The sequence below is a fragment of the Trichomycterus rosablanca genome, chromosome 16 (genome assembly GCF_030014385.1).
Source record: "Trichomycterus rosablanca isolate fTriRos1 chromosome 16, fTriRos1.hap1, whole genome shotgun sequence".
Taxonomy (NCBI): domain Eukaryota; kingdom Metazoa; phylum Chordata; class Actinopteri; order Siluriformes; family Trichomycteridae; genus Trichomycterus; species Trichomycterus rosablanca.
The window spans coordinates 605,560-628,769 of record NC_086003.1 but is presented as its reverse complement, the minus strand read 5'-3'; the positions used below and the strand labels follow the sequence as shown (position 1 = coordinate 628,769).

The 23,210-nt window shown below is 42.1% G+C and overlaps 2 protein-coding genes across 5 annotated transcripts in view; both read right to left on the bottom strand.

Moving 5' to 3' along the window:
- Positions 1–407: 407 nt before the first annotated feature.
- On the bottom strand, positions 408–12,060 carry plgrkt (plasminogen receptor, C-terminal lysine transmembrane protein). Of its 2 annotated transcripts, XM_063011417.1 has the most exons (6): positions 11,821–12,060; positions 11,222–11,316; positions 10,804–10,897; positions 4,906–5,036; positions 4,565–4,674; positions 408–731 (listed from the first exon to the last, which is right to left on the bottom strand). In XM_063011417.1, exons 2-6 carry the CDS (start codon positions 11,254–11,256, stop codon positions 604–606), a joined length of 498 nt encoding a protein of 165 aa, XP_062867487.1. In that variant the 5' UTR covers positions 11,257–11,316; positions 11,821–12,060; the 3' UTR covers positions 408–603. The 2 variants fall into 2 exon arrangements, with proteins under 2 accessions (XP_062867487.1, XP_062867488.1); XM_063011418.1 differs by lacking the exon at positions 11,222–11,316.
- Positions 12,061–18,148: 6,088 nt separating this feature from the next.
- LOC134330439 (ral guanine nucleotide dissociation stimulator-like) overlaps positions 18,149–23,210 on the bottom strand; it is a 28,342-nt gene continuing 23,280 nt past the window's right edge. For 2 of the 3 annotated variants that reach the window (XM_063011579.1, XM_063011577.1), the window contains exons 10-17: positions 23,133–23,165; positions 22,874–22,995; positions 22,476–22,571; positions 21,581–21,959; positions 21,143–21,217; positions 19,449–19,706; positions 19,212–19,326; positions 18,149–18,346 (exon numbers count right to left, since the gene is read on the bottom strand). In XM_063011579.1, the coding sequence (XP_062867649.1) occupies positions 18,171–18,346; positions 19,212–19,326; positions 19,449–19,706; positions 21,143–21,217; positions 21,581–21,959; positions 22,476–22,571; positions 22,874–22,995; positions 23,133–23,165 (1,254 nt within the window). In that variant the 3' untranslated portion in view covers positions 18,149–18,170. The remainder of the gene's footprint in view (positions 18,347–19,211; positions 19,327–19,448; positions 19,707–21,142; positions 21,218–21,580; positions 21,960–22,475; positions 22,572–22,873; positions 22,996–23,132; positions 23,166–23,210) is intronic. The other variant, XM_063011578.1, reaches the window with a different exon arrangement.

Genomic DNA, 23,210 nt, shown 5'->3' with positions numbered 1-23,210 from the left:
ATTATACCATCTTTGTTGTTATGATTAGATCAGTGCGCCAGCCAGAAACAGCTTTTGCATCTTTAACAGTCTCAGATCCATCACTGCCGGACATATTGTGAAAAAAATTCAGCCTCAACATATTTGGATTAATTTAATAGCATGTAATTACATTATAATTAATAATGAGACTCATTAGTTGTAATCTTTAGTGCAACATCATCTCGTTTACAACCTGAAAATCTTAACGAACAACCAACATCACATCACAACATCACTGTATCACCGGTGGAGATCATCAGTACAAGTACACCGAGCTATTAAAGTTTAAATGTCGCCCTCATTTGCATATAACTGTCTCTCATTTACATAAACACGCCCTAATTAAAGTAGATCTAATGGTGTATTAAGCACAGATAAAATGAGAATAGAAGAAAAAACGTTTATTCATGACTTTGTTTTCATTTGCAAAGCATCAAAACCCTGGAATGAGGTGCAGTACCATCTTGATTGACACCCAGCAAACACCTTTTGTGTGCCGATCGAACCATTAAAACAATCAGCAGAACACAGAGAGGATTTATAAGATCAGAGAACTTTAATTCTGTTAGCCAGCGTGGTTCATCATTTCTCTGTTAGCGGTGGAAGATGGCACTTGGCCCTGCGAGCTTTCTCGATGCTCTCGAACGACGGCGTTCCGTGAGGTAAACTCAAGCGATCTGTCTCAGCCACCATGATGCTCTCCGCTTCACCTGGAACCAACCCAAAAACAAAACAAAGTAAGAGATGTTGGTAATAACAGGCGTGACTGAAACACCTAAACTCCTGATCATGTGACTTGCAGATGTGAATTTTGGAGATGAATTAAGGATATAAATTGTAGGAATCAGTATCTAAGTGTTTGATGTCCATCATCTTTTTCATCAAAAACTACTTCTACCAGGACCTGAGACTCTTCTTTTTATAAGGTGAGGTTCTAAAGACAGACCAGGACTCAGGACTCATCCTTTAGTTTGGTGAGGATCTGAGAGACAAACCAAGACCTAAGACACTTTGGTGAGGTGAGGTTCTAGGAGACATGCCAAAACTGGCCGAAAGTCACCGTTTGAAAAGATGAGGTTCTAAAGACGGACCAGGACCCAAAACCCATAGTTTGATAAGGTGAGGTTTTAAGAGATGGACCAAGATGCAAGACTCATCCATTGACGAGGTAAAGTTTTAGGAGATGGACCAGGACCCAACACTCTTTTTATAAGGTGAAGTTTTAAAGATGGACCAGGAACTGACACTCTGGTGAGATTCTAAAGACGGATCAGGACCCGAGACTCATCCTTTAGTTTGGTGAAGTTCTAAGAGATCCACCAGGACCCAGGACTCATCCTTTGATAAAGTGAGGTTCTAAGAGATAGACCAAGATGCAAGACTCATCCATTGGCGAGGTGAAATTCTAGGTGATGGGTCAGGACCCAAGACTCATCCTTTGGTTAAGAGGAGATTTCAAGAGCCAGACAAGGACCCAGGACTCATTCATTTTATAAGATGAACCAGGACCCTGGACTAATCCTTTAAAAAGTTTTTTTTTAGGAGATAGACCGAGATGCAAGGCTCATCATTTGGCGAGATAAGATTCTAGACAGACCAAGACCCAGAACTCATCCTTTAGTTTGGTAAGGTTCTGAGAGACAAACCAGGACCTAAAACTCATCCTTTGGTAAGATGAGGTTTTAAGAGATGGACCAAGATGCAAGACCTATACACTGGTGAGGTGAGGTTCTAGGAGACGGACCAGGACCCAAGACTTATCTTTTAATAAGACAAGGTTTTAAGAGATGGACCAAGATGCAAGACTCATCCTTTAATTTGGTGAGGTTCTAAAGATGGACCAGGATCTAAGACTGTTGGGTGAGGTGAAGTTTGAGGAGACAGGCCAGAACCAACTAAAACTCCTCCTTTGATAAGGTGAGGATCTAAGGACAGACCAGCACCCATCCTTTAATAAGGTTTTTTAAAGAGATGGACCAGGACCTAAGACTCTTTGGTGAGGTGAGGGGGTCAAGCCTACTCCTTTGATAAGATGAGGTTCTATAGATGGACCGGGACCCAAACTTTAAAGGATTATACGTGTTTTGGCAGTTTCTTATACTTCAAAAGCTGCGTGTAGAAGAGCTTTTAATTTTTTAACAGTAAAAATTAAAACAAAGAACAAAAGGAGCAAAAGTGGACTGAATTGAGAAATAACACATTTTTATATAAGAGAAAGTTCTGAAGTACTTCTCCACTGATTAACTTAATAACTCAGCTCCAGCTTTGATTTCTTCACCCTGAATTATATCAGTTTATACCTCTGAAAGCGGCGCTTCATATTAAATGAGCTGTAATTAGTACCGATAATTCTCGGAGCACTTTAAAGTGCCGTGTGTTTTTCTGCAGAACGGCACAGCGGGAGGCGCTTGAACCCGGGACGTTCAGGCATAATTAGATTAATGCGAGTGAACGATGGAGCTGTAATTAAAAAATCAATCCTCTTAATAAAGCAGCTGAAGTAACTTGGACATGATGGAGTGATTATAGAAAGAAAAGAAATCAATCGAGTGGAACCAGTTCAAAACATCTGTAGTGATTACACTTCAGTTATTTATTCCTGATGTTACAGAAGGAGCCGGTTTGAGTCCCAACACATCGAAGTCACCACTGTCGGGCCCCTGAACAGGGCCCTTAACCTTTGCGAGTCAGTGGGAAATGCTGTGGATGTAAAGAAAGGTCCTGTTCCTAATAAAGTGGCCAGTACGTGCATCCAGTGTTTGTAAATAGGGGGAAAAAATGATGGAAATAAGAACCAAAGAGAACCAAAACAGAAAGTTCTGAGAGACAAACCAGGATCTAAGTCTCTCTGGTGAGGTGAAGTTCTAAGAGAAGGACCAGGACCCTAGACTCATCCTTTAGTTTAGTGAGCTTCTAAAGATGGACCAGGAGCCAAGACTTATCCAAAGGCGAGGTGAAGTTCTAGGAAATGGACCAGGACCCTGGACTCATCCTTTGATAAGATGAGGTTTTAAGAGATGGACCAAGATGCAAGACTCCTTTTTTGGAAAGGTAAAGCTCTAGGAAACAGACCAGGACCCAAGACTCAACCTTTAGTTTAGTGAGGTTCTAAAGATGGACCAGGACCCTGGACTCATCCGTTGGCGAGGTGAAGTTCTAGGAGATAAGCCAGGACCCAAGATTTTTTGGTTAAGATGAGGTTTCAAAAGCTGGATGAGGACCCTGGACACCTTATATTTTTATAAGATAAGGTTTTAAAGACAGACCAGAACCCAGGACTGGTAAATAGTCCTGGATAAACAGGGGGACAAAATGATGGAAATAAGGACCAAAGAGAACAGAACAGAACTCAAAATCAAAATCAAAAATATAGGAGAGAAAAAAGGTGAGAAAGTGATAAAAGAGAAGGAAAAAGGATAAATCAAAGCCCAACGTGCAGAATACACCATCGTGGAGAGCGATGATGGATGTCGAGCCTCAAAATAAAAATAAAAGGATTATTTTTGGAAGCGCGTTTGGTTGTAGAAACTACGGAGCGTTTATTACAGACGCAGCAGAACCGGTTCAATCATCAGTGACGACGTTTCATCTGCAGCTCGGTGACGTCACCGCCATGTTCGCGTTTGTGATTACCGGTTGCGTGCTCAGAATTATTTCTGGGTTTTCTTGTACCCCTCATTTACACCCCTCTTGTACCCCTCATCTATCTGTAAAGGCTTCACATAAGACTTCGGAGTGTCTCTGTGGGGAATCTTGCCCATTCAGTGTGAGGTCGGGCACCGATGTCGGACATTTAGGTGCTCAGTTATTAGAAGGGCTGTCCAGATACTTTTGGCTGTGTGGTTTATCATTCGGCCGAAATGCCCGGCTGTTATTAAGGTAGCGAAGACATGCGGTTCTGCGCCACCTTAAAAAACTGCACCATTCTGATATTCAATAAGCTGAACGAGCTTTTATTCACTCTTAATTTTAATATTTCCACTTCGTCCTTATAAATATGAACATAACAGTATTTCTTTGTGAGCATAACAAAGTCAGAGTGGAAATAATATTATAATATTGGTCCCAATTTCTAAACCTCCAAACATTGTTTCATTTATTTGGACTCGTCGTCTTGCTGGAAACGTCCAGATTTTGTTTCCTTTCAATGGCGTATTATCGTGATGCTCCCGCCACCATACTTCACAGTGGGTTTGATGTTCTAATGCTAATATTTGCGCTGCAGGAACGGACACGTGCTGCAGAATTGAAGTTTATCCTGCAACTCTTCTACACTCAGGTGACTGGCTTCCCCTTTACGTTAGGTTGTTAAATCGTGCGTGGCGCTCCTGTCCGGGGACGATTTGTGGCTCCATGAACTCTTCATTCATCTGCTCTCGTTAGGTGTCACTATAATGGATTATTCGTGCCCCCTCCAGCTCCCCACGATGATCTGGAATATCTGAGTCGCCCTCTCTGTTCTAAACAATATTTTGGATCTTCTGAACCCTCGCACTGCTGCTGCAGCTCTGAACTGACACCACGACTGGAAACATCTGGTTACCTCTCATGCGGTGGATGAGCGAGCCGTACGCCATGTCCACCTGATACGCCATGATGAAGCTGAGCGGCACCAGAGGGGCAAACAGGAGCGGTTTCCTCCTCTTCACAGCTCTGTGGAGATCACACAGCGTACATACGTTCATTATGATCCATATTCCATCAGCACAGTACCGTGTGTGTGTGTGTGAGAGAGAGAGGCCCATAGTTACAGTACAGATACACCACACACCAAAAACACACTCAGCTCCAAAAATATCCGCACCCTTTTTAATCATTTAGCTGCACCAAAGGAAGAAGCATTAAAAAAAAAACAGCTAAACCCCCTGCGTGAGAGACACTGACCCGGCGGCGAGTCCGACCGCAGCCAGTCCGAAAAACACGCCGAAATATCTGAGGAACTCTCTGGACCAGGCGATCTGCATGGCCATCTGACGCTCCCGCATCTCGTTCTGCATCAGGATCTGACGCTCCATCTGTACACACACACACACACACACACACACACACACACACACACTTCAATCATTTCAATCACAACACATCTCATTCAGGCAGAAGGACGGAGGAAAATAAAGCACCTGAGATCATAACATCACCAAGTACATCTGCTGTATACACTACACAGTCAAAAGTATGTGGACACCTGACCAAGAGCTTGTTGGAATCCCATCGGTGGCTGTTAGATCCTTCACTAGGACGATCTGTGATGTTTTTGTGCTGTTATTCCTGGGAATTTTGTAAGGATAAATGGAGCTACGGATTAAATAAAGTACCAGGAGATGAGAACTAATAATCCAGCAGCCTCAACCAAGAACCTAAACCTGGAACTGGATTGTTTGGATCTTAAAAAGCATTATAGAGGAAGACTTAGTTTTGCTGTATGATTTACTAAACACATGGCAAGTTGTGTGTGTGTGTGTGTGTGTGTGTGTCTGTTTTTAGGTTCTTATCTTATAAATACATAAATATATATACACACAAGGGTGCTTAAGTGGAGCAGTGGTAAAATACACGAGCCCACTACCACTGGGATCCAGTATACAAATCCCCAGTGGTGCTATCGGCCAGTCAGGCATCTGCATACAGACATGATTGGCTTGTTTAGGAAGGTTTGCTGTCCTATCTGCGGTGTTTTACTGCACTGAGCCAAGCGATTCCGGGGAAAACTGGACCCGCTGCAGCCCTGACCAGTATAAACCAATGGTAAAACTATAATTATGTAATAAAAATTATATTTCTGCATTTTTTTCCCTTTTTCTCTCAATTTAGTCATATCCAGTTCCTCAGATGTCTCTCCTCTCTCGCTGCAGACCGAGCAGTGCTGTACCTAACACACGACCTCTCTGAGGCGGGTTCTAACAGCGTCCGGAGAGTCACGCACTGCTCTCCATTATTCACCATCTATGTGCACCAACATTTTAACACTTAATTAAATAACTGAAATCAATCGTATAAATATTCTTTATAAATAATTCTTTATTTACTTATAATTATTGTTTTGTACATTCACGGCTCCTGACAGCATTAATCTCTCACTAATAATTTTTTTCATGAATAAAAGAGCTCTTTTTTATTCCTACAAGACATTTTCAGGGACGATATCGGGGGCTAAATTTAGCTCAGACAAGCGGAACAATAGCCCTTTGAAACGGATGACTTAACGTCTGCTAGCATGACGCTAACGGAAATGAAACCATCACTTATTATAAATTAACACGTTATTACGTTTAAACGCTGCAAAGTGCTGAAAATTACAGAGTGTAGAATTTTTCACTCCAGCTTTTGTTAAATGATTCATTTTACATTTCGTCCCACACTTAGCGTGTCAACAGCTGATTAACGTAAAAGCACTTCCCCAAAATAAAACCCTCAGTTTGATCTTATAGAATAAAATGAGCAGAAATGATCGACGTCAGGAAAAGTGATACTGACGTGAGGAATAAAAACAGCAGCGCAGAATTAATAACTTTTATAGAACTACGATAATATAGAAGAATTCTTCAGGTTCAGGTGTTTTGGACACATCTGATATAAACAGGTGAGTAAAATTAATTCTATACAAGTAATTATTCGCTTCCAATGTGGTGGTAGCCTTGTGACAAGCCTGGTGCCCAAACACCTTTTGGGGGGAATTTGAGAAGAAATCCGAATGTGAGCCACGCCTTTTAATTTAATATCAGCTGCCAACCTCACAAATGCTCTTTTCTGACAGAACAGGCACAAATTCTCACAGACACACTCCATCATCTTGTGGAGACTGTAATAGTTCAGTGTTATAGCCTAAAATTAGATTAATGGCATTCAGTGGACGCAACTTGACTGGAACCAAGGTGGCCCAACATTGGCAACGTGGCCACGCTGAGGCTTGAACCAATGAACTCCTGATCACTAGTCCAGTTCCTTCTTAACGTTTTGGAAAAGGATGTCCAACAAGCTCATTGTTAGGTGTCCATATACTTTTAATTGTATTAATTATGTTATTACTTTAAGATAGGAGGTAAGTATTAAAATATAAGGACACGCATGATTATAGTTAAATTGTTGCATAGCAACCAGCCTCATTTGGTGGAACTACACTTCAGTGGAAGAAATTATTAAAACCTTATAATGTTTTCTTTTGTTGTATTGTTTTATATATGTCAGACATTATATAAATGTTATTATACATCAGAAGTCGTTATTAAAAACACCACCAGTGTTGATATATGACACTCACCACGGGCTTCTACCTGTAACCGACGTAAAATCATTAAACAGCTAACGAGTTCTTCCGCATCGTAAACGAGAAACAAACGAGGAGCTTTTCAGCCTGATTATGCTGCTCAACACTCAGATCTAAATGATATTTCACCAGGTCTAGCTTTGTTTATTCCCTGGTTGCAATTTTCTTGCCGCTTGCACCACCTCCACATGGGTCACGGAGAGCTGAGACGGTCACATAGCCCCTCTGAAACGTCGCCAGATGCATCGTCCAACCTACTTATAGTAGTGGAGTCTTACAGAGAGCTGAAGCTCGTACAGAGAGCCCAGATATGAACTCAAACGCCTCGACCTGACAGCAGAGGGCGCAATCGTACAGCCTGCTGTGTGCCTGTCAATCCTGCGATGGATTTATTCCTAGTGAAACCGGTCCCTGCAACACCGACCAGAATAAAGTGGTGAATAAAAAATATATAAACAGGTTCTAAATTCACCAAGTGTGTTGCGTTTTTAATTTAGTCACGGTACAATTGTTCCTGCTCGCTGAGTCTGTACTGATTAAAAATGATGATAATGAATCATTAAAAATGATTTATTTTCCATTTCATTCACAGCTTTTCCGTTTTCAAAAGAAAAAATCTCCTTCTGCAAGAGTTCCTGAGAAATAAAGAAAGACCAGCATGATGTTAAAAAAGAACAGGCTGATGATTTTAGGAAAAGTGAATCCTAACAGAGGAATGGAACTGCGTCACTGATCCTGACCTCAAACCAACGTCGGAGCAAATGCAATCCGCTCCACCCGAAGATCAATCAGTGTGTATGAGTGTGTATGAGCGGATGAAACAGCTGCGTGATTTACAATAAGCCCTCTGCTATACGGGTGTAGAAGGATCAGGCGTTATAATAACACCGACCTCAGGTGCTCGCGCCTCACGCCTCTCGGGTGCAGATCAATCACCACCGTCACATTATCCCACCACAAAATGAGGCTGAAAAAAATCACTTTGCTCTAAAAATATCAATAAAACTAAGAGGTGTACACTCTCGCTGCTGCTCAGGGGAGGCGGATATGAAGACGCCCCGATGATGATGATGATGAAGGTATCTGAGTAAAAACTACATACAAAAACACAAAACATGACTGTAATATTTAGAATCAGGATTCTTTGTATACTATACAGTAAATTAAAATAAATATTAGTTACACTGATGATTTAATCAATATATCAATTACCAAAAATATATGGAACGCCCCCTCTACTAACTAAGCTCCAGAAAAGCTGAGACATGACGTAAAATGCAAATAAAAACAGAACACTTAATCTATTTCAGATGTTTTTGAATGTTTCGCCTCATCACCTTTAGTGTTTTTGGTAAATATACAGGTCCTTCTCAAAAAATTAGCATATTGTGATAAAGTTCATTATTTTCCATAATGTAATGATAAAAATTAAACTTTCATATATTTTAGATTCATTGCACACCAACTGAAATATTTCAGGTCTTTTATTGTTTTAATACTGATGATTTTGGCATACAGCTCATGAAAACCCAAAATTCCTATCTCAAAAAATTAGCATATCATGAAAAGGTTCTCTAAACGAGCTATTAACCTAATCATCTGAATCAACGAATTAACTCTAAACACCTGCAAAAGATTCCTGAGGCTTTTAAAAACTCCCAGCCTGGTTCATTACTCAAAACTGCAATCATGGGTAAGACTGCCGACCTGACTGCTGTCCAGAAGGCCATCATTGACACCCTCAAGCAAGAGGGTAAGACACAGAAAGAATTTTCTGAACGAATAGGCTGTTCCCAGAGTGCTGTATCAAGGCACCTCAGTGGGAAGTCTGTGGGAAGGAAAAAGTGTGGCAGAAAACGCTGCACAACGAGAAGAGGTGACCGGACCCTGAGGAAGATTGTGGAGAAGGGCCGATTCCAGACCTTGGGGGACCTGCGGAAGCAGTGGACTGAGTCTGGAGTAGAAACATCCAGAGCCACCGTGCACAGGCGTGTGCAGGAAATGGGCTACAGGTGCCGCATTCCCCAGGTCAAGCCACTTTTGAACCAGAAACAGCGGCAGAAGCGCCTGACCTGGGCTACAGAGAAGCAGCACTGGACTGTTGCTCAGTGGTCCAAAGTACTGTTTTCGGAAATCAAGGTGCCAGAGTCTGGAGGAAGACTGGGGAGAAGGAAATGCCAAAATGCCTGAAGTCCAGTGTCAAGTACCCACAGTCAGTGATGGTCTGGGGTGCCATGTCAGCTGCTGGTGTTGGTCCACTGTGTTTTATCAAGGGCAGGGTCAATGCAGCTAGCTATCAGGAGATTTTGGAGCACTTCATGCTTCCATCTGCTGAAAAGCTTTATGGAGATGAAGATTTCATTTTTCAGCACGACCTGGCACCTGCTCACAGTGCCAAAACCACTGGTGAATGGTTTACTGACCATGGTATTACTGTGCTCAATTGGCCTGCCAACTCTTCTGACCTGAACCCCATAGACAATCTGTGGGATATTGTGAAGAGAAGGTTGAGAGACACAAGACCCAACACTCTGGATGAGCTTAAGGCCGCTATCGAAGCATCCTGGGCCTCCATAACACCTCAGCAGTGCCACAGGCTGATTGCCTCCATGCCACGCCGCATTGAAGCAGTCATTTCTGCAAAAGGATTCCCGACCAAGTATTGAGTGCATAACTGAACATAATTATTTGAAGGTTGACTTTTTTTGTATTAAAAACACTTTTCTTTTATTGGTCGGATAAAATATGCTAATTTTTTGAGATAGGAATTTTGGGTTTTCATGAGCTGTATGCCAAAATCATCAGTATTAAAACAATAAAAGACCTGAAATATTTCAGTTGGTGTGCAATGAATCTAAAATATATGAAAGTTTAATTTTTATCATTACATTATGGAAAATAATGAACTTTATCACAATATGCTAATTTTTTGAGAAGGACCTGTACACTCACTCTGAACTGCATCACGTATTAAGTCTCAGCAGTGCCACAGTTGGCCGTGTCTGAGGGAGGGAAGGCTGGTTTAGGAGTTACCTCCTTGTTGCTGCAAAAGTGACATCTACTGTCCTGTCGACATGCTGTCCGGTAAAAAGAAGTGGTCCGAGAGGGAATGTCTGCGTCCCTCCAAAAGGTTCAAACCACAGAGTTTTAACACATACAGAAACATCACTGTTTACGCTGTCGCCAACTGGGTGTGTTGAACGTCTGACATCCAAACACCCCGTGTCTACATACTTTTAGCCAGCTAGTGGAGGATTTGTTAATAACCGTGACCAGAAATGATAATGATTAACACAGGATGAACTGCTTCTGTATTCTGCTTCATTTTTACTTCCACCTATTTAAACATGCTTGGAATGATTGGCGAGTCAGCCCGTCCCGTCAAAGCAATGACCTTTGGACTGAATGAGCATAAATCCTCACATGCACACTCCAAAATCTTGAGATGAGATTCTGTGTGGCTCCTCTGGGCATCTATGGGTGGCATATTTACACATAACCCCCCTGTCTGTTCATACCTGGATTCTGGAATTGAGCAGCATGAACTCCTGCTGCTTCTTCATGTTCTGATCCATGAATTTAGATACAACAAATCCCATCTCGCTCCCAAATCTGGAAGAAATCAGAAATAAAATCAGAGGGAACAGATCAATAAACCTTCTATCTTCTGTTATCTGAAGATAAATTAGGTGCTGGCTAATGAAATAAGGACAGAGGGAGATTTATATTAATTTTATAGAAGTTATACCGTTAATTTACAGAATAATTCTGTTCCTCTTCCTCTCTTTTCTCATGTTTTTTCCTCATTTTATTTCTAATTCCCTACATCCTGTTCTTGTTTCCCTTTATTACTTCCATCCCTTATTAATCTAGAACTTCCTCACCTTTAGTAATTTTCTCTTAATTCTCTTTAATAGTTTTAATCCTTCATAATACCTCACTGTTCTTCTTATTAACTTTTTGCTGTTCATCTACACTGTTGTGTGTGTTCTTTATTATTCACTCATTTCTTTCCTTCAGCTCCAAAATTCCTGCAGTAAAGACACATCATGTAAATTAAAACAAGACCAGTTGAGTTTTGTAATCTGTACAGGTGAATTTAGGTAAAATTAAAACATATAAAGCATATAAATATAAAGCTGTGTGGTTAAATATTGTTGGAATTACTACATGAGTTTATTAAAATGTGTAAATCTTGTAGTTAATCTTATTTTTCTAAATTACTGTAGCAAAACCATTCGAACAGTAGGATGTGGATTAGTTTGTTCCCTGTAGAGAATGTTTCCACACATCTTATTTTAATAATAAATAAAACATGAAGGATTCTACCATGAGTGTCCAAACTTAGAAAACGGGTGTTTTTAATAACCAGGTGCTTCTCTAAAATGAGTGTCAGTTAAACTTATAGTGATTGATGCATTTTTTCATGAATTCCTTTATTTGTAATTTTACTCAAAATATCAAATACTTAAATGCATATAGAACAAAAGAAACAGTATAAATAGTGAAAGTACATAAGGAAACTGCTGCTGTACCTGTTTAACTTCAGTTCCTTTGACTCCTCTGACAGGTTAGCTAATTAGCATGCAGGGTAACCGCTTGCACTCGAGACTGTTTCGCAAATTTCAAATGCAAACTTACACACAAATTAAATAAACCGGAATTATCTGCAGTTTATAATAATTTTATGAATTATAATTAACCCTAATTTTGACACCCTGGAAAATTTGATGCTACAAGGGCATACAGAACTAGCCACCGTAGGTTTTTTTTCCCCACCCGTTTTCAGGATGATCCCGCCCCCTACACTCTGATTGGGTTTTCTTATCCCACCTTCGCGCTATGATTGGTCATTAATAGATCATTCAGAGGACTCGACTACATGTACAGTCTGTTTTGCATGCAATAAAGCAATAAATGTTTTACTAGGTTTAGATCACAGTGTTATAAAAGACTGATCATACGGTTCTAACTTCACAGCAACAGTTTGGGGAAGGCTCTTTCCTGTTCCCGCATGACTGTGCCACTGGTTTGACATGACAGCAGTGGCTGTTGTTAGCCATGGGTTCTCTTCCAGCATGAAATGGCCATAAATTCCCACAGACATACTCCAGAATCTTGTGGAAACCTTCCCAGAACAGTCAAGTTCCCAGAAGTGAACTTACATGAATAGTTATCTAGCAGTGCCTTTACACAGTTATAGTTACAGTTCTACAGTTTATTTTTACACATCTTTATTATTACTGTTATTATTAAAATACCTAATGACTCCCATTTTTATCCACATGCTTCTTCTTCTCCTTATTATTATTAGTATTATTATTATTATCACTATTATGTATGTAGTGCTATATAATTATATATTAATCATACATGTATACGTTTACTGTTATTCTGTTTTCTGCACAATGCGACTATTTGCACTTCTGGTAGATAATAACTGCATTTCCTTGCCTTGTACCTGAGCAATGACAATAAAGTTAAATCTATCTATCTATCTATCTATCTATCTATCTATCTATCTATCTATCTATCTATCTATCTATCTATCTATCTATCTATCTATCATCTATCTATCTATCTATCTATCTATCTATCTATCTATCATCTATCTATCTATCTATCTATCTATCTATCTATCTATCTATCTATCTATCTATCTATCATCTATCTATCTATCTATCTATCTATCTATCTATCTATCTATCTATCATCTATCTATCTATCTATCTATCTATCTATCTATCTATCTATCTATCTATCTATCTATCTATCTATCTCTGTCTGTCTGTCTGTCTTTTATCTACCCACAAACATAACACATGACTGGAAAATAGTTCTATGATCAGATAAGACAAATAAAGTAATTTTATTATGTGGGATTGTTGGAAAGACTGGTGGTTTTCCAGATCCTAGTCCATACTATTAGGTATGTTGGCGGACATGTGATGTTTTAAGCAGACTTTGGAACCCTTGTTAAGATACATGTCATCATGGACTTGCTAAATCTGACACACTGGGTCAAACAAAACATTAAAGAAATACTTCACATGTATCACATTTTATGTTTTATTTCTCCTTATTTAATATGTTAGCTGTAAACAAAAGAAATAAATCAAGTGTCAATCATGTGTTACCGTAGTTGTGGATGTGTTTACCTACTTTTAACCCACGCATAAAACAGTAGGCATTACCGTATTGGTGCCGCACAGCTTCATGCACCTGGGTTTATTCCTGACCTGCATTATTGTATTGTGCGCCATCTAGTGGTGATCGTGCAAAACTTCCATCCCTGTTCTGTAATTCAGACCAGTCAAACCTAAAAACAGTGTTTTGTTTGTCGTCTTCCTCTACAGATACAGATTAATTAGCGTGTATACACAATAAAATATATATTAAATATGTATAAAATTTATATAAATAAAAAAAATACCTCACAAATTTTGGTTGTGGGAACGTTGCATTGGAATGTTCCCTCAACGTTATTTTGTCCAGTTTTCTTGTTCTAGTTTTTGATGTTCTCAGAACGTTTTTTTTTAAAGTTATGAAAACCTTCATAGAACGTTACCTAAACCTCATTTGCAACCATAATTTAATGTTCTGGAAACGTTGTCTTGGAATGTTCTAAGAACATTTTAAATAACACAATAAAATACAACTTGTTTTGGAGCAATATGATGAATATTGTTATTGAAGTTATACTTTAAATACTATTAAAGTTATGAATAAAAATCTGTTTTTATTATGTAATAAAGGGTAAAAGTGTCAGTATAAGAGTTGTAGTGTGTAATGTGGGTTACACTTGATAAAATACAACTTGTTTGCACGTACTTTGGCAGACAGAAGGTACTTTGTGCAGAACGAGGTGTCCGACCGTCCGTAGATGGAGACTGACGTGCTGTGTAAAGAAGAGAGCTTTGTGCAGAATAGACATAATAAAGTGCTATAAAGTCATTTAACTGAATGATATGTAATGTAATATTTGTCCTGTATGGATGGGTTCTGATAACCGCAGTTTTTATAAAATCCAATGAGGACATTTTGGAAAAATAATGGTTTATCTTAAATATATTATTAAATCAAATATTATATAAAGCAAAACTGTTCAGTAGGAAGCAATGCATTCAGTCTTACAGTGTTGCATCTTATCACCTCTTTAAATCAATGTAAATCAGTTATCTATATATATAATATATAATGTTTCCTAATATGCGTCTAAAGAATATCACACACATACTCCTTAAAATTTTGTTTAAACAAAAACGTTAAAAGAACATTCATATAACATTACACATTGAACAGAATATTTATCAAGGTCACGTAACGTTTATAGAACGTTCTATTAACGTTATTGTGAGAACGTTTGCTCATATCATTAGGAGAACTTTTACATAACGTTAGTGAAAGTTGTGGGAATGTTCCCTGTTAGCTGGGATTAAATTAATTATTGAATAAATGAACCTCAATCCAGCACTAAAGAATCATTTCAGACAGCACAGCCATCTTGTACACACTGTATGTTTATTAGGAGGATTTTTTTCTCTCGTCAACACTAGAACCAGTGAGGCGAACGACCTCAAAATCCACCCACCGTACAAAACATCCACACAGGACCAGAGAAGGAGGAAAAAAGAACAAAACATGGAGTTACAGCTGTATAAACCTTCACTCACAGCCTCATATAGACTCGTATTTACATATATATTAATCTGTAAATTACAGGGGAGAGGAAACAAAATGTACAATGCTGCAAAAGACCTATTTACAAATTAATAAATAGATTAAGCACATACACACACGTACAGACACGGGGAAGGGACGGAACGGCGGGCACGGTCGACGTTTCAATTCATGTAGTACAAAAAATACCAAAAGAACATAGAAAAATCATACGTGTTAATTCATATTCATAAGTTTACATTAAAAGCAAGCGTCATGGCACCAGCGTGCTGAATGTGTGTCCGGCGTGATGAAACTTTGTGTTTTTTTTCTATTACTATATTTGTAAGGATTGAAAGGTATCACAATGGTAGCAGTACCTTATAAAAATGAAGGAAAGCCCCTTTACCCAGGAATTAACCAGCAATTCAAAGCAAAAACTGACACAGCAAAGGTATCAGGTCTAGTCCAAGCAGGCCTACAGTTGTCGGCTAAGTACCGTATTGTTTATGTGTAAACAGAAGCAGATAGATTTGGGGAAATAAGACGAGACGTTTAAACATCAGTGCAGAGACACCAGGAGGAAATATTAAATCAATAAACTGTTTAGTTGTAAAATGTCCGCTCTGTGTCTGTAATGGACAGTCAGTAATGGTTATAAAACATGTAATTAATACATAAACATAACATAAACATGGTATGTACCTCTGTAGAGCCCTTTATACTGCTTAATAATAAAAGATTCTGCATTTTAATCTCAGCTAACTTTGTTTTGTGGTACAGAGATTCCTGTAGTGTCTTTTTACTTCTAAAAACTCTTCATGTTCTCATGCCAGGTTATACATTCTGTATAGACGTACATTTACACCGTTTACACCGTCCGGGCACATTTTATGACGGGTAAAGAGGCTGTAGTGTTAATCCTTTCAGATACAAAGCACATCGTGTCCAAACGTAAACATAATGAGATAAAAGATCCGAGTCACCCTGGTAATTATCTGCTGATCCACCTCGTCATGTACTGTACAATTAATCCTAAACAAAAATTACCAGTTATAGTACCCAGTTTGTTAACTGGTTTTGTGTGTAACCGGGGCTAAAGTCAGTCGAGTTAAAGGAGATACCTCACAAATATAGTAATACAAACGTGTGTGTGTGTGTGTGTGTGTGTGTAGGCAGTGTTCATGGGTGTATGATGCTCGTGATACCTGTAAAAGCTTTGGCCCTTTACCATTTCTCTCTCTCTCTCACACACACACACACACGCTGTATATAAAGGACACACCGTCGTTGATCAGTCAGTATGTGGGTGTGGATGAGTGAGATCTCAATGCCCGTATGAGTTTAAAGGGAGCCAACAAGCTGAGCAGGATTGAGACGCAGACTTTCTGCATACACACTAGAATACACTCCATCCCTTATACACACAATTCTTAGTGTTTTAAAGATGCATTTTGCAGTTGCACACTAAGCTAGAAAAACACAGTGTAGGTGTCCCACAGCAACACGCGCACTGAGGACCCGGGTTCAATCCTCGTCCCCTGTAATCCCACCTTGTCTTTGTGTCTGTGGGTTCCACTGGACCCACAGTGACCCTGACTTTTCATAATTTTACTTAACATTCCCATCATCCCATCAAATAAACTGCAACACTCTCACAAATAATGTGGACACCTACCAGAAGCTTCCAAAAGTCGTCTCACTCCAAACCACGGGCATTACGCAGACCTAACGTTCAAAGCCGAGGCTCAAACCCGAGTCTCCTGTGTCACCGGGCAATAGCTGTGTCTAAAGGAAGAAAAGCTGGACAGGGTATTGCATCCTTTCCACTGCAACAGTGACACCTACTGTCCGGCTGAGGCGCTCAACATGAGAATCCAACACTGACCGGTGAAAAGAAGAGCCTCATCGCTTCACATGCTAGTCTGGGGGCCTCCATGGCCAGCATGGATGTGGTGCATGAAGCAGAGACATTCAAGGCTTTCCACAAGATTTTGGGGTGTGTCTATGGGAATTTAGCCTTATGGGAATAACCTGATAATAGTGGGTGTGGCTTAAACACCTGAACTCGATAATAACGAGGTGTGAAGCCATCGGGTTCTTCGTTTCTCCCACCAGCCTTAACACACACAGAGGAACACGCTATACTCAAGTGTTCTTCCACCACTCATGCATTTTCCCTGACCAGACAGTAGGGGTCGCTGTTGCATCGCTGTGAGAGGAGTACGCCATCCGACCAAACACATCATTAGCATCACCAATCCAGCTCTGTGTTTGTGTTAGCATGTGAAATGTAAGCGATGTTTGTTAGTCACCCGTCGGATGATGGTAGTTAGCACCACGTACAGGTAAAACACACAGAGACGATACTGAATACGGGACGCAGGAAGAATACCGTACTTTCCGGACTTACAATCAAATGAAGTGTTTCCTTTCGGTTTATAAAGAGAAAATAAACGTTTGTGTTTCTTTTTTCGCCATGTTAGCATAAGTGCTGCTTAAAGTAAAAACAAAGGGGCGCTTCTCTGAACTGATGAAAAATCCGATCGTATCCACACTGCTGCTGCTGCGTTTTGTTTTCTCGTTGTTGCTTTAGTGGTTCGCGACGGCGTATAAATGTTAGCATTTGCTAAAAATAAAGCATCTTACAGTCCTGAAAATACAGTACGAGGGGTAGAAGAGTTGTGTTCCTGTTGCTCGCTGTGGTAATGCCCGTTTGTTCAACAAAACCAGACAGTTCATCGTACGCACGCGCTAAACATAAAGCGTTCCTCTGGGTCCAAAAAGGTTCGACATGCTCACTCGTCTCTTTAGTCAATAAAAATCCAAACGTAGCTTTAGCTAGCGGTCCGCAGGGTCACCTGATCCATAATTCTGCCTTTCTGTAGCGGGGCGAGGCGAGAGCACCGGCTCACTGGTGCCGTGGTCCATTCGTCCTAATCGTCCTCAAGCTGGCAGTGAAAGCTGTACGCAACACGCACTCCAACAGGAAGTGACCTCAGATGTGGCACAGAACCCCCCCCCCCCTACAGGCGACCCCCCGATCCCCACAGGAAGTGATCTCACGGCCAGGAGGCGGCTCTCCGGAGTCTGTAAACGCGCTCAGCGCCACGCTCCCGGCCTGGCAGTGACTTTACCCATCCAGTCTGCGGGGCACTGACTCCACCCCCCCCCCCCCCTCCCACCCACCCCCTTATTCACAGTGAGGCATCCTGGGAGTGCTAGTTCAGAAGATGCCCTTAGCGATTCTCAGGCCTTTCTGTTTCATGCGCGGCAGGGTGGAGCTGGCGACGTGTTTGGTGCGGCTCGCTCGGGGGAAGCCGCGCTTCTTCAGGACGAAGTCGTAGTTGGCCGACGAGTTCATGGCGTAGAAAACGTTGGCGTTGTCGGGAATCTTCAGCTCTGCCGAGAGAGAGAGAGGAGGAGAAACGGTCCAGCGTCAGTTAATAAAGAAATAGAAAATGTATTAAAAATGATAAATAATACAAAACATACAAAGAAAAAAGTTAATTAAAAAGAAAATAAATACAAGCGAATAAATAATGAATAAGAACTATAATTATAAAAGAACTTTTTTTATCATTACAGTTAATAAACGTTTTTTATAATAAATAAATAATACACAGTTTTGTGTGTGTAATGTGTGTATAATAAATGAGTAAGCGAGTGTGTTGAGTGTGTGTGTGTGTTATAGTTGAGTGTGTGTGTACAATGAATGAGTGTGTGTGTGTGTGTGTTATAGTTGAGTGTGTGTGTACAATGAATGAGTGTGTGTGTGTGTGTGTTATAGTTGAGTGTGTGTGTACAATAAATGAGTATGAGTGAGTGTGTAATAAGCGAGTGTGTGCGTGTGTTATAGTTGAGTGTGTGTGTGTGCGTAACATGCAAGTGTGTGTAACATGTGAGTGTGTGTGTAATAAGAGTGTGTGTGTGTGTGTTTATAATACGTGTGTTTGTGTAATGATTGTGTGTCAGTGTGTAATTTGTGTTTCTAATAAATGAGTGTGTGTAATGTGTGTGTGTATGTGTGTAATAAGTATGTGTGTAATGAGTGTTTGTGTGTGTGTGTAATGAGTGTGTATGTAATAAATAAGTGTGTGTAATAAATGAGTGTGTGTAATGTGTGTGTGTGTATGTGTGTAATGAGTGTGTTTGTGTGTATACGTGTGTGTCAGTGTGTAATGTGTGTGTGTTTCTAATAAATGAGTGTGTGTGTGTGTGTGTGTGTGTGTAATATGTATGTGTGTGTGTGTGTGTGTGTGTGTACCTTTCTCCTCACTAATCTTCTGCACTAGTTCGTAATCCTCGGGTCTCTCACGGTCCAGATTGTGTTTCACCATCGCCTTCCTGATCACTGCAGGTGTTTTATCCTGACTCGTTACCTACACACACACACACACACACACACACACACACACGAAGAAGGTGGTAAATCAGGTACGAAAGTCCATTTGTATAATACACACACACACACACACACACACACACTCTCTCTGTCCCTCACCAGGATGCTCTTGTACATGTTCCCGTTCTCCACGTCCAGGCTGACCCTGATGATGCAGCAGTCGTCCACCTGCTGGTTGTAGAGGGGCAGCGACAGGGACGAGTAGCTGGACACTCCCGACACCGAGCGCTTGTGTGAGCGGGAGGACGAGTGCGGGGTGGACGTATGAGGGGTGGAGGAGACCGAGGAGGACGAGGCGCTGCTGGAACCAGAACCGGACGCTGCGTCCAGGGACGAGAGGGACGTGGACTCCCAGAACTGAGAACAAACAGAAGAGAGGACGAGAGAGAGAGACAGAAAGAGTTCAGTCTCATACACATCATACACACACACACACACACAGCTGTGCACACACACACACATGACGAGGCTGATGTGAGTAATTCCTGAAATGAGAGCATTACAGGCCGGACGGATGGACGGAGTGACTGATAAAGGAAGTGACGGACAGAGTGACGGACGGGGGTCATGAGAGTGATAGAGTAATGAAGTGATGTGTGGAGTGACGAATGGGTGGAGTGAGAGTGTAAGGAAGTCAGTGTGGAGTGATAGATTAAAGGAGTGCGTTAGATGAAGTGATTATAGAGAGTGGTGTATGTGATGTATAGAGTGATGTATAGAGTGACGGATGGACGGCATGACATACGGAGTGAAAGAGAGAGAGAAAGTAATGATATACAAAGTGGTGGACTAATAGATGAGTGGCAGAGTGAGAGAGTGATGGATGAAGTGATGTACAGAGTAACGTATTGAAAGAGTGATGCACCGATCAGCCATAGCATTAAAACCACCTCCTTGTTTCTACCCTTACTGTCCATGTTATCAGCTCCACTTACCATATAGAAGCACTTTGTAGTTCTACAATTACTGACTGTAGTCCATCTGTTTCTCTACATGCTTTGTTACCCCTTTCACCCTGTTCTTCAATAGTCAGGACCCCCACAGGACCACCACAGAGCATGTATTATTTAGGTGCTGGATGATTCTCAGCACTGCAGTGACACTGACATGGTGCTGGTGTGTTAGTGTGTGTTGTGCTGGTATGAGTGGATCAGACACAGCAGCGCTGCTGGAGTTTTTAAACACCTCACTGTCACTGCTGGACTGAGAATCGTCCACCAATCAAAAATATCCAGCCGACAGCGCCCCGTGGGCAGCGTCCTGTGACCGCCGATGAAGGTATAGAAGATGAGCGACTCAAACAGCAGCAATAGATGAGCGATCGTCTCTGACTTTACATCTACAAGGTGGACCGACTAGGTAGGAGTGTCTAATAGAGTGGACAGTGAGTGGACACGGTGTTTAAAAATCCACTCATACCAGAACAACACACACTAACACACCAGCACCATGTCAGTGTCACTGCAGTGCTGAGAATCATCCACCACCTAAATAATACCTGCTCTGTGGTGGTCCTGTGGGGGTCCTGACCATTGAAGAACAGGGTGAAAGGGGGTAACAAAGCATGTAGAGAAACAGATGGACTACAGTCAGTAATTGTAGAACTACAAAGTGCTTCTATATGGTAAGTGGAGCTGATAACATGGACAGTGAGTGTAGATAGAAACAAGGAGGTGGTTTTATTGTTATGGCTGATCGGTGTATATGGACTGAGGGTGGAGTGACGGATGGACGGACGGACGGCGTGTTGTACGGAGTGAGGAGAGAGTGAGAAGTAGGTTAGACGAGTGTACCGTGGGTGTCAGATCTCCCATGGGGCCGCACTTCCCTAATGTAGAGTGTGAGTGTTTAACACACGGCGTGGACGTCTAGAAAGAGGAAGCATTACAGTCACACAGAGTCCAGCAGTGCTGTTCTTTATTCCAGCAGTTCCAGTGTGTAACCCAGTATGGCCAAAAGTATGTGGACACCTGAGCCGGAGCTTCCACAACCATAATTGCAGCTATCACAGCCGTCGCTCTTATGGAAAGGTTTTTTAATAAGATTCTGTACTGTGTCTATGGGGATTTGTGCCCTTTTAGTCAAAATGCTTTTGTGAGGTCAATTACGGTTCTAATTCTGAGCTCTGAGCAGACCAGTGGAGATCTTATGGACCTCATTTATCAGAAGAGGTGTCCACATATCCTGACCCCGGGTGGAACAGCGGGGGGGGCGGAGCGCCGCGCCCTCACCTTTTTCTCGTGCGTGTCGGGCGAATCTGAGATGAAGCTGATGTTGATCTCCTCCACGTCCGAGCTGCTGGAGCCGGCGGAGGTGACGCTGAGAGAGTCGTCTCCTCGTTCTCCTCCTCGTTCCCCTCCTCGTTCTCCTCCTCGTTCTCCTCCTCGTTCCCCTCCTCGTTCTCCTCCTCGTTCCCCTCCTCGTTCTCCTCCTCGTTCTCCTCCTCGTTCCCCTCCTCGTTCTCCTCCTCGTTCCCCTCCTCGTCCTCCTTCCCTCTCGGCTCCTCCTCCCCCGCTCAGACACGACGGGTAGCGTAACTGGTCGAAGGATTTGGAGTGGGAGCTTCCTGCGCTGCTGCAGCTCGCCTCCGACGAACCCACCGGCTGCCGACTACAGGGAGAGAAGAACGGAGCAGGGATGAGGCCCTCTGGTCCCGGACTGACGGTGACACCTAGTGTCTGGACTAGGCAGCGACACAAGCAGCGGAAGAACACCGAAGCAGTGGTTCACATGTGTCAGTGAGGGCGCCGTGCAGCCAGCAGGGGGGCGCCAAAGTGCATGGTGGTAAGAAATTTAACTGATTCATAAAACACATTCCTCAAGATGGCATCGTGATCACGGTGCCTGTGGTGCAACCACACAAGGACCTGTGGGTGCCAGGCTAGCCGCAGGTCCAAGCTCTGAACCCTCTGAACCCTCGACCCCACGAAAAACTGCATTTGGGACGAGTCCTCAAGCTCACATGGTCACTGACAAGGTTGGAGGAAACACACTGGCACTCAAAGCCAGTGCATCACTGACCTCGAAACAGTTTTACTTAGTTTAGACGAGCAAATCCACCTTCTGCATCACCACATTTACCCTCACAACACACTGAATTGGTTGAAAAGGTCGAATTTGACTCACTCGCTCCAGCGCTTGATGATCCCCGTGTTCTTCTTGGCCTTCAGGGTGTTGGACGCCGACTCGGACAACGGCTCGATCTCACACGATAGGCTGTAGCTGTGAGAAACACACACACACACACACACACACACACACACTGCATGAGTGACTGGGAGTGTGTCATCTACACTATATACAGAGCCCTGAGCTCAGCCCCACTCAACAGCTCTGGAATGAACCGGAACATCGACTGATCACTCAGCGTCCAGTTATACAAATCGGCTCTTTTAACGAAGTGGGCACAAATTCCCATACACAGACATGCTTCAAGGTCGTGTGAGAAGCTTCTACACAAACGGTCGGTCTGTTTCAATACAAGCTCATGCTTGTGGTGTGTGCGGTGTTGATGCGGCGCTGACCTCTCGGCCTCGGAGAGCTTCTCCACCGTGCTGAACCACTCCCTGAAGCGCCCGTTCCTCCTGAAGTTGTAGTTATTACACGCCAACTGCAGCAGCTTGATCTGAGCGATCACCTCGAACTCCTACACACACACACACACACACACACACACAGTCTGATTATTCTCCTGTACAAAGGAGAACGTGTTCCAAAAAGAGGTGCAGGACTCCCGCCGCGAGAAACACGTGTCGTGCGAGTGTGTCTGACGTAGCTTCTCACCTTCCTCCTCTTTTCGAAGTTGATCAGACCGCCCTGTGGAAGGAAGACAGACAAATCAGACACGACAGAAAGAGCCGA

Coding starts and splice junctions, on each gene's coding strand:
- plgrkt (XM_063011417.1), bottom strand. CDS start 11,256: ATGAACAGCAAAAAGTTAATAAGAAGAACAGTGAG. Junction 10,898..11,221: donor TTAATAAGAAGAACAGTGAG/GTATTATGAAGG, acceptor GATTTCTTCCAG/ATTTGGGAGCGAGATGGGAT. Junction 4,675..4,905: donor GCGGTCGGACTCGCCGCCGG/GTCAGTGTCTCT, acceptor TGATCTCCACAG/AGCTGTGAAGAGGAGGAAAC.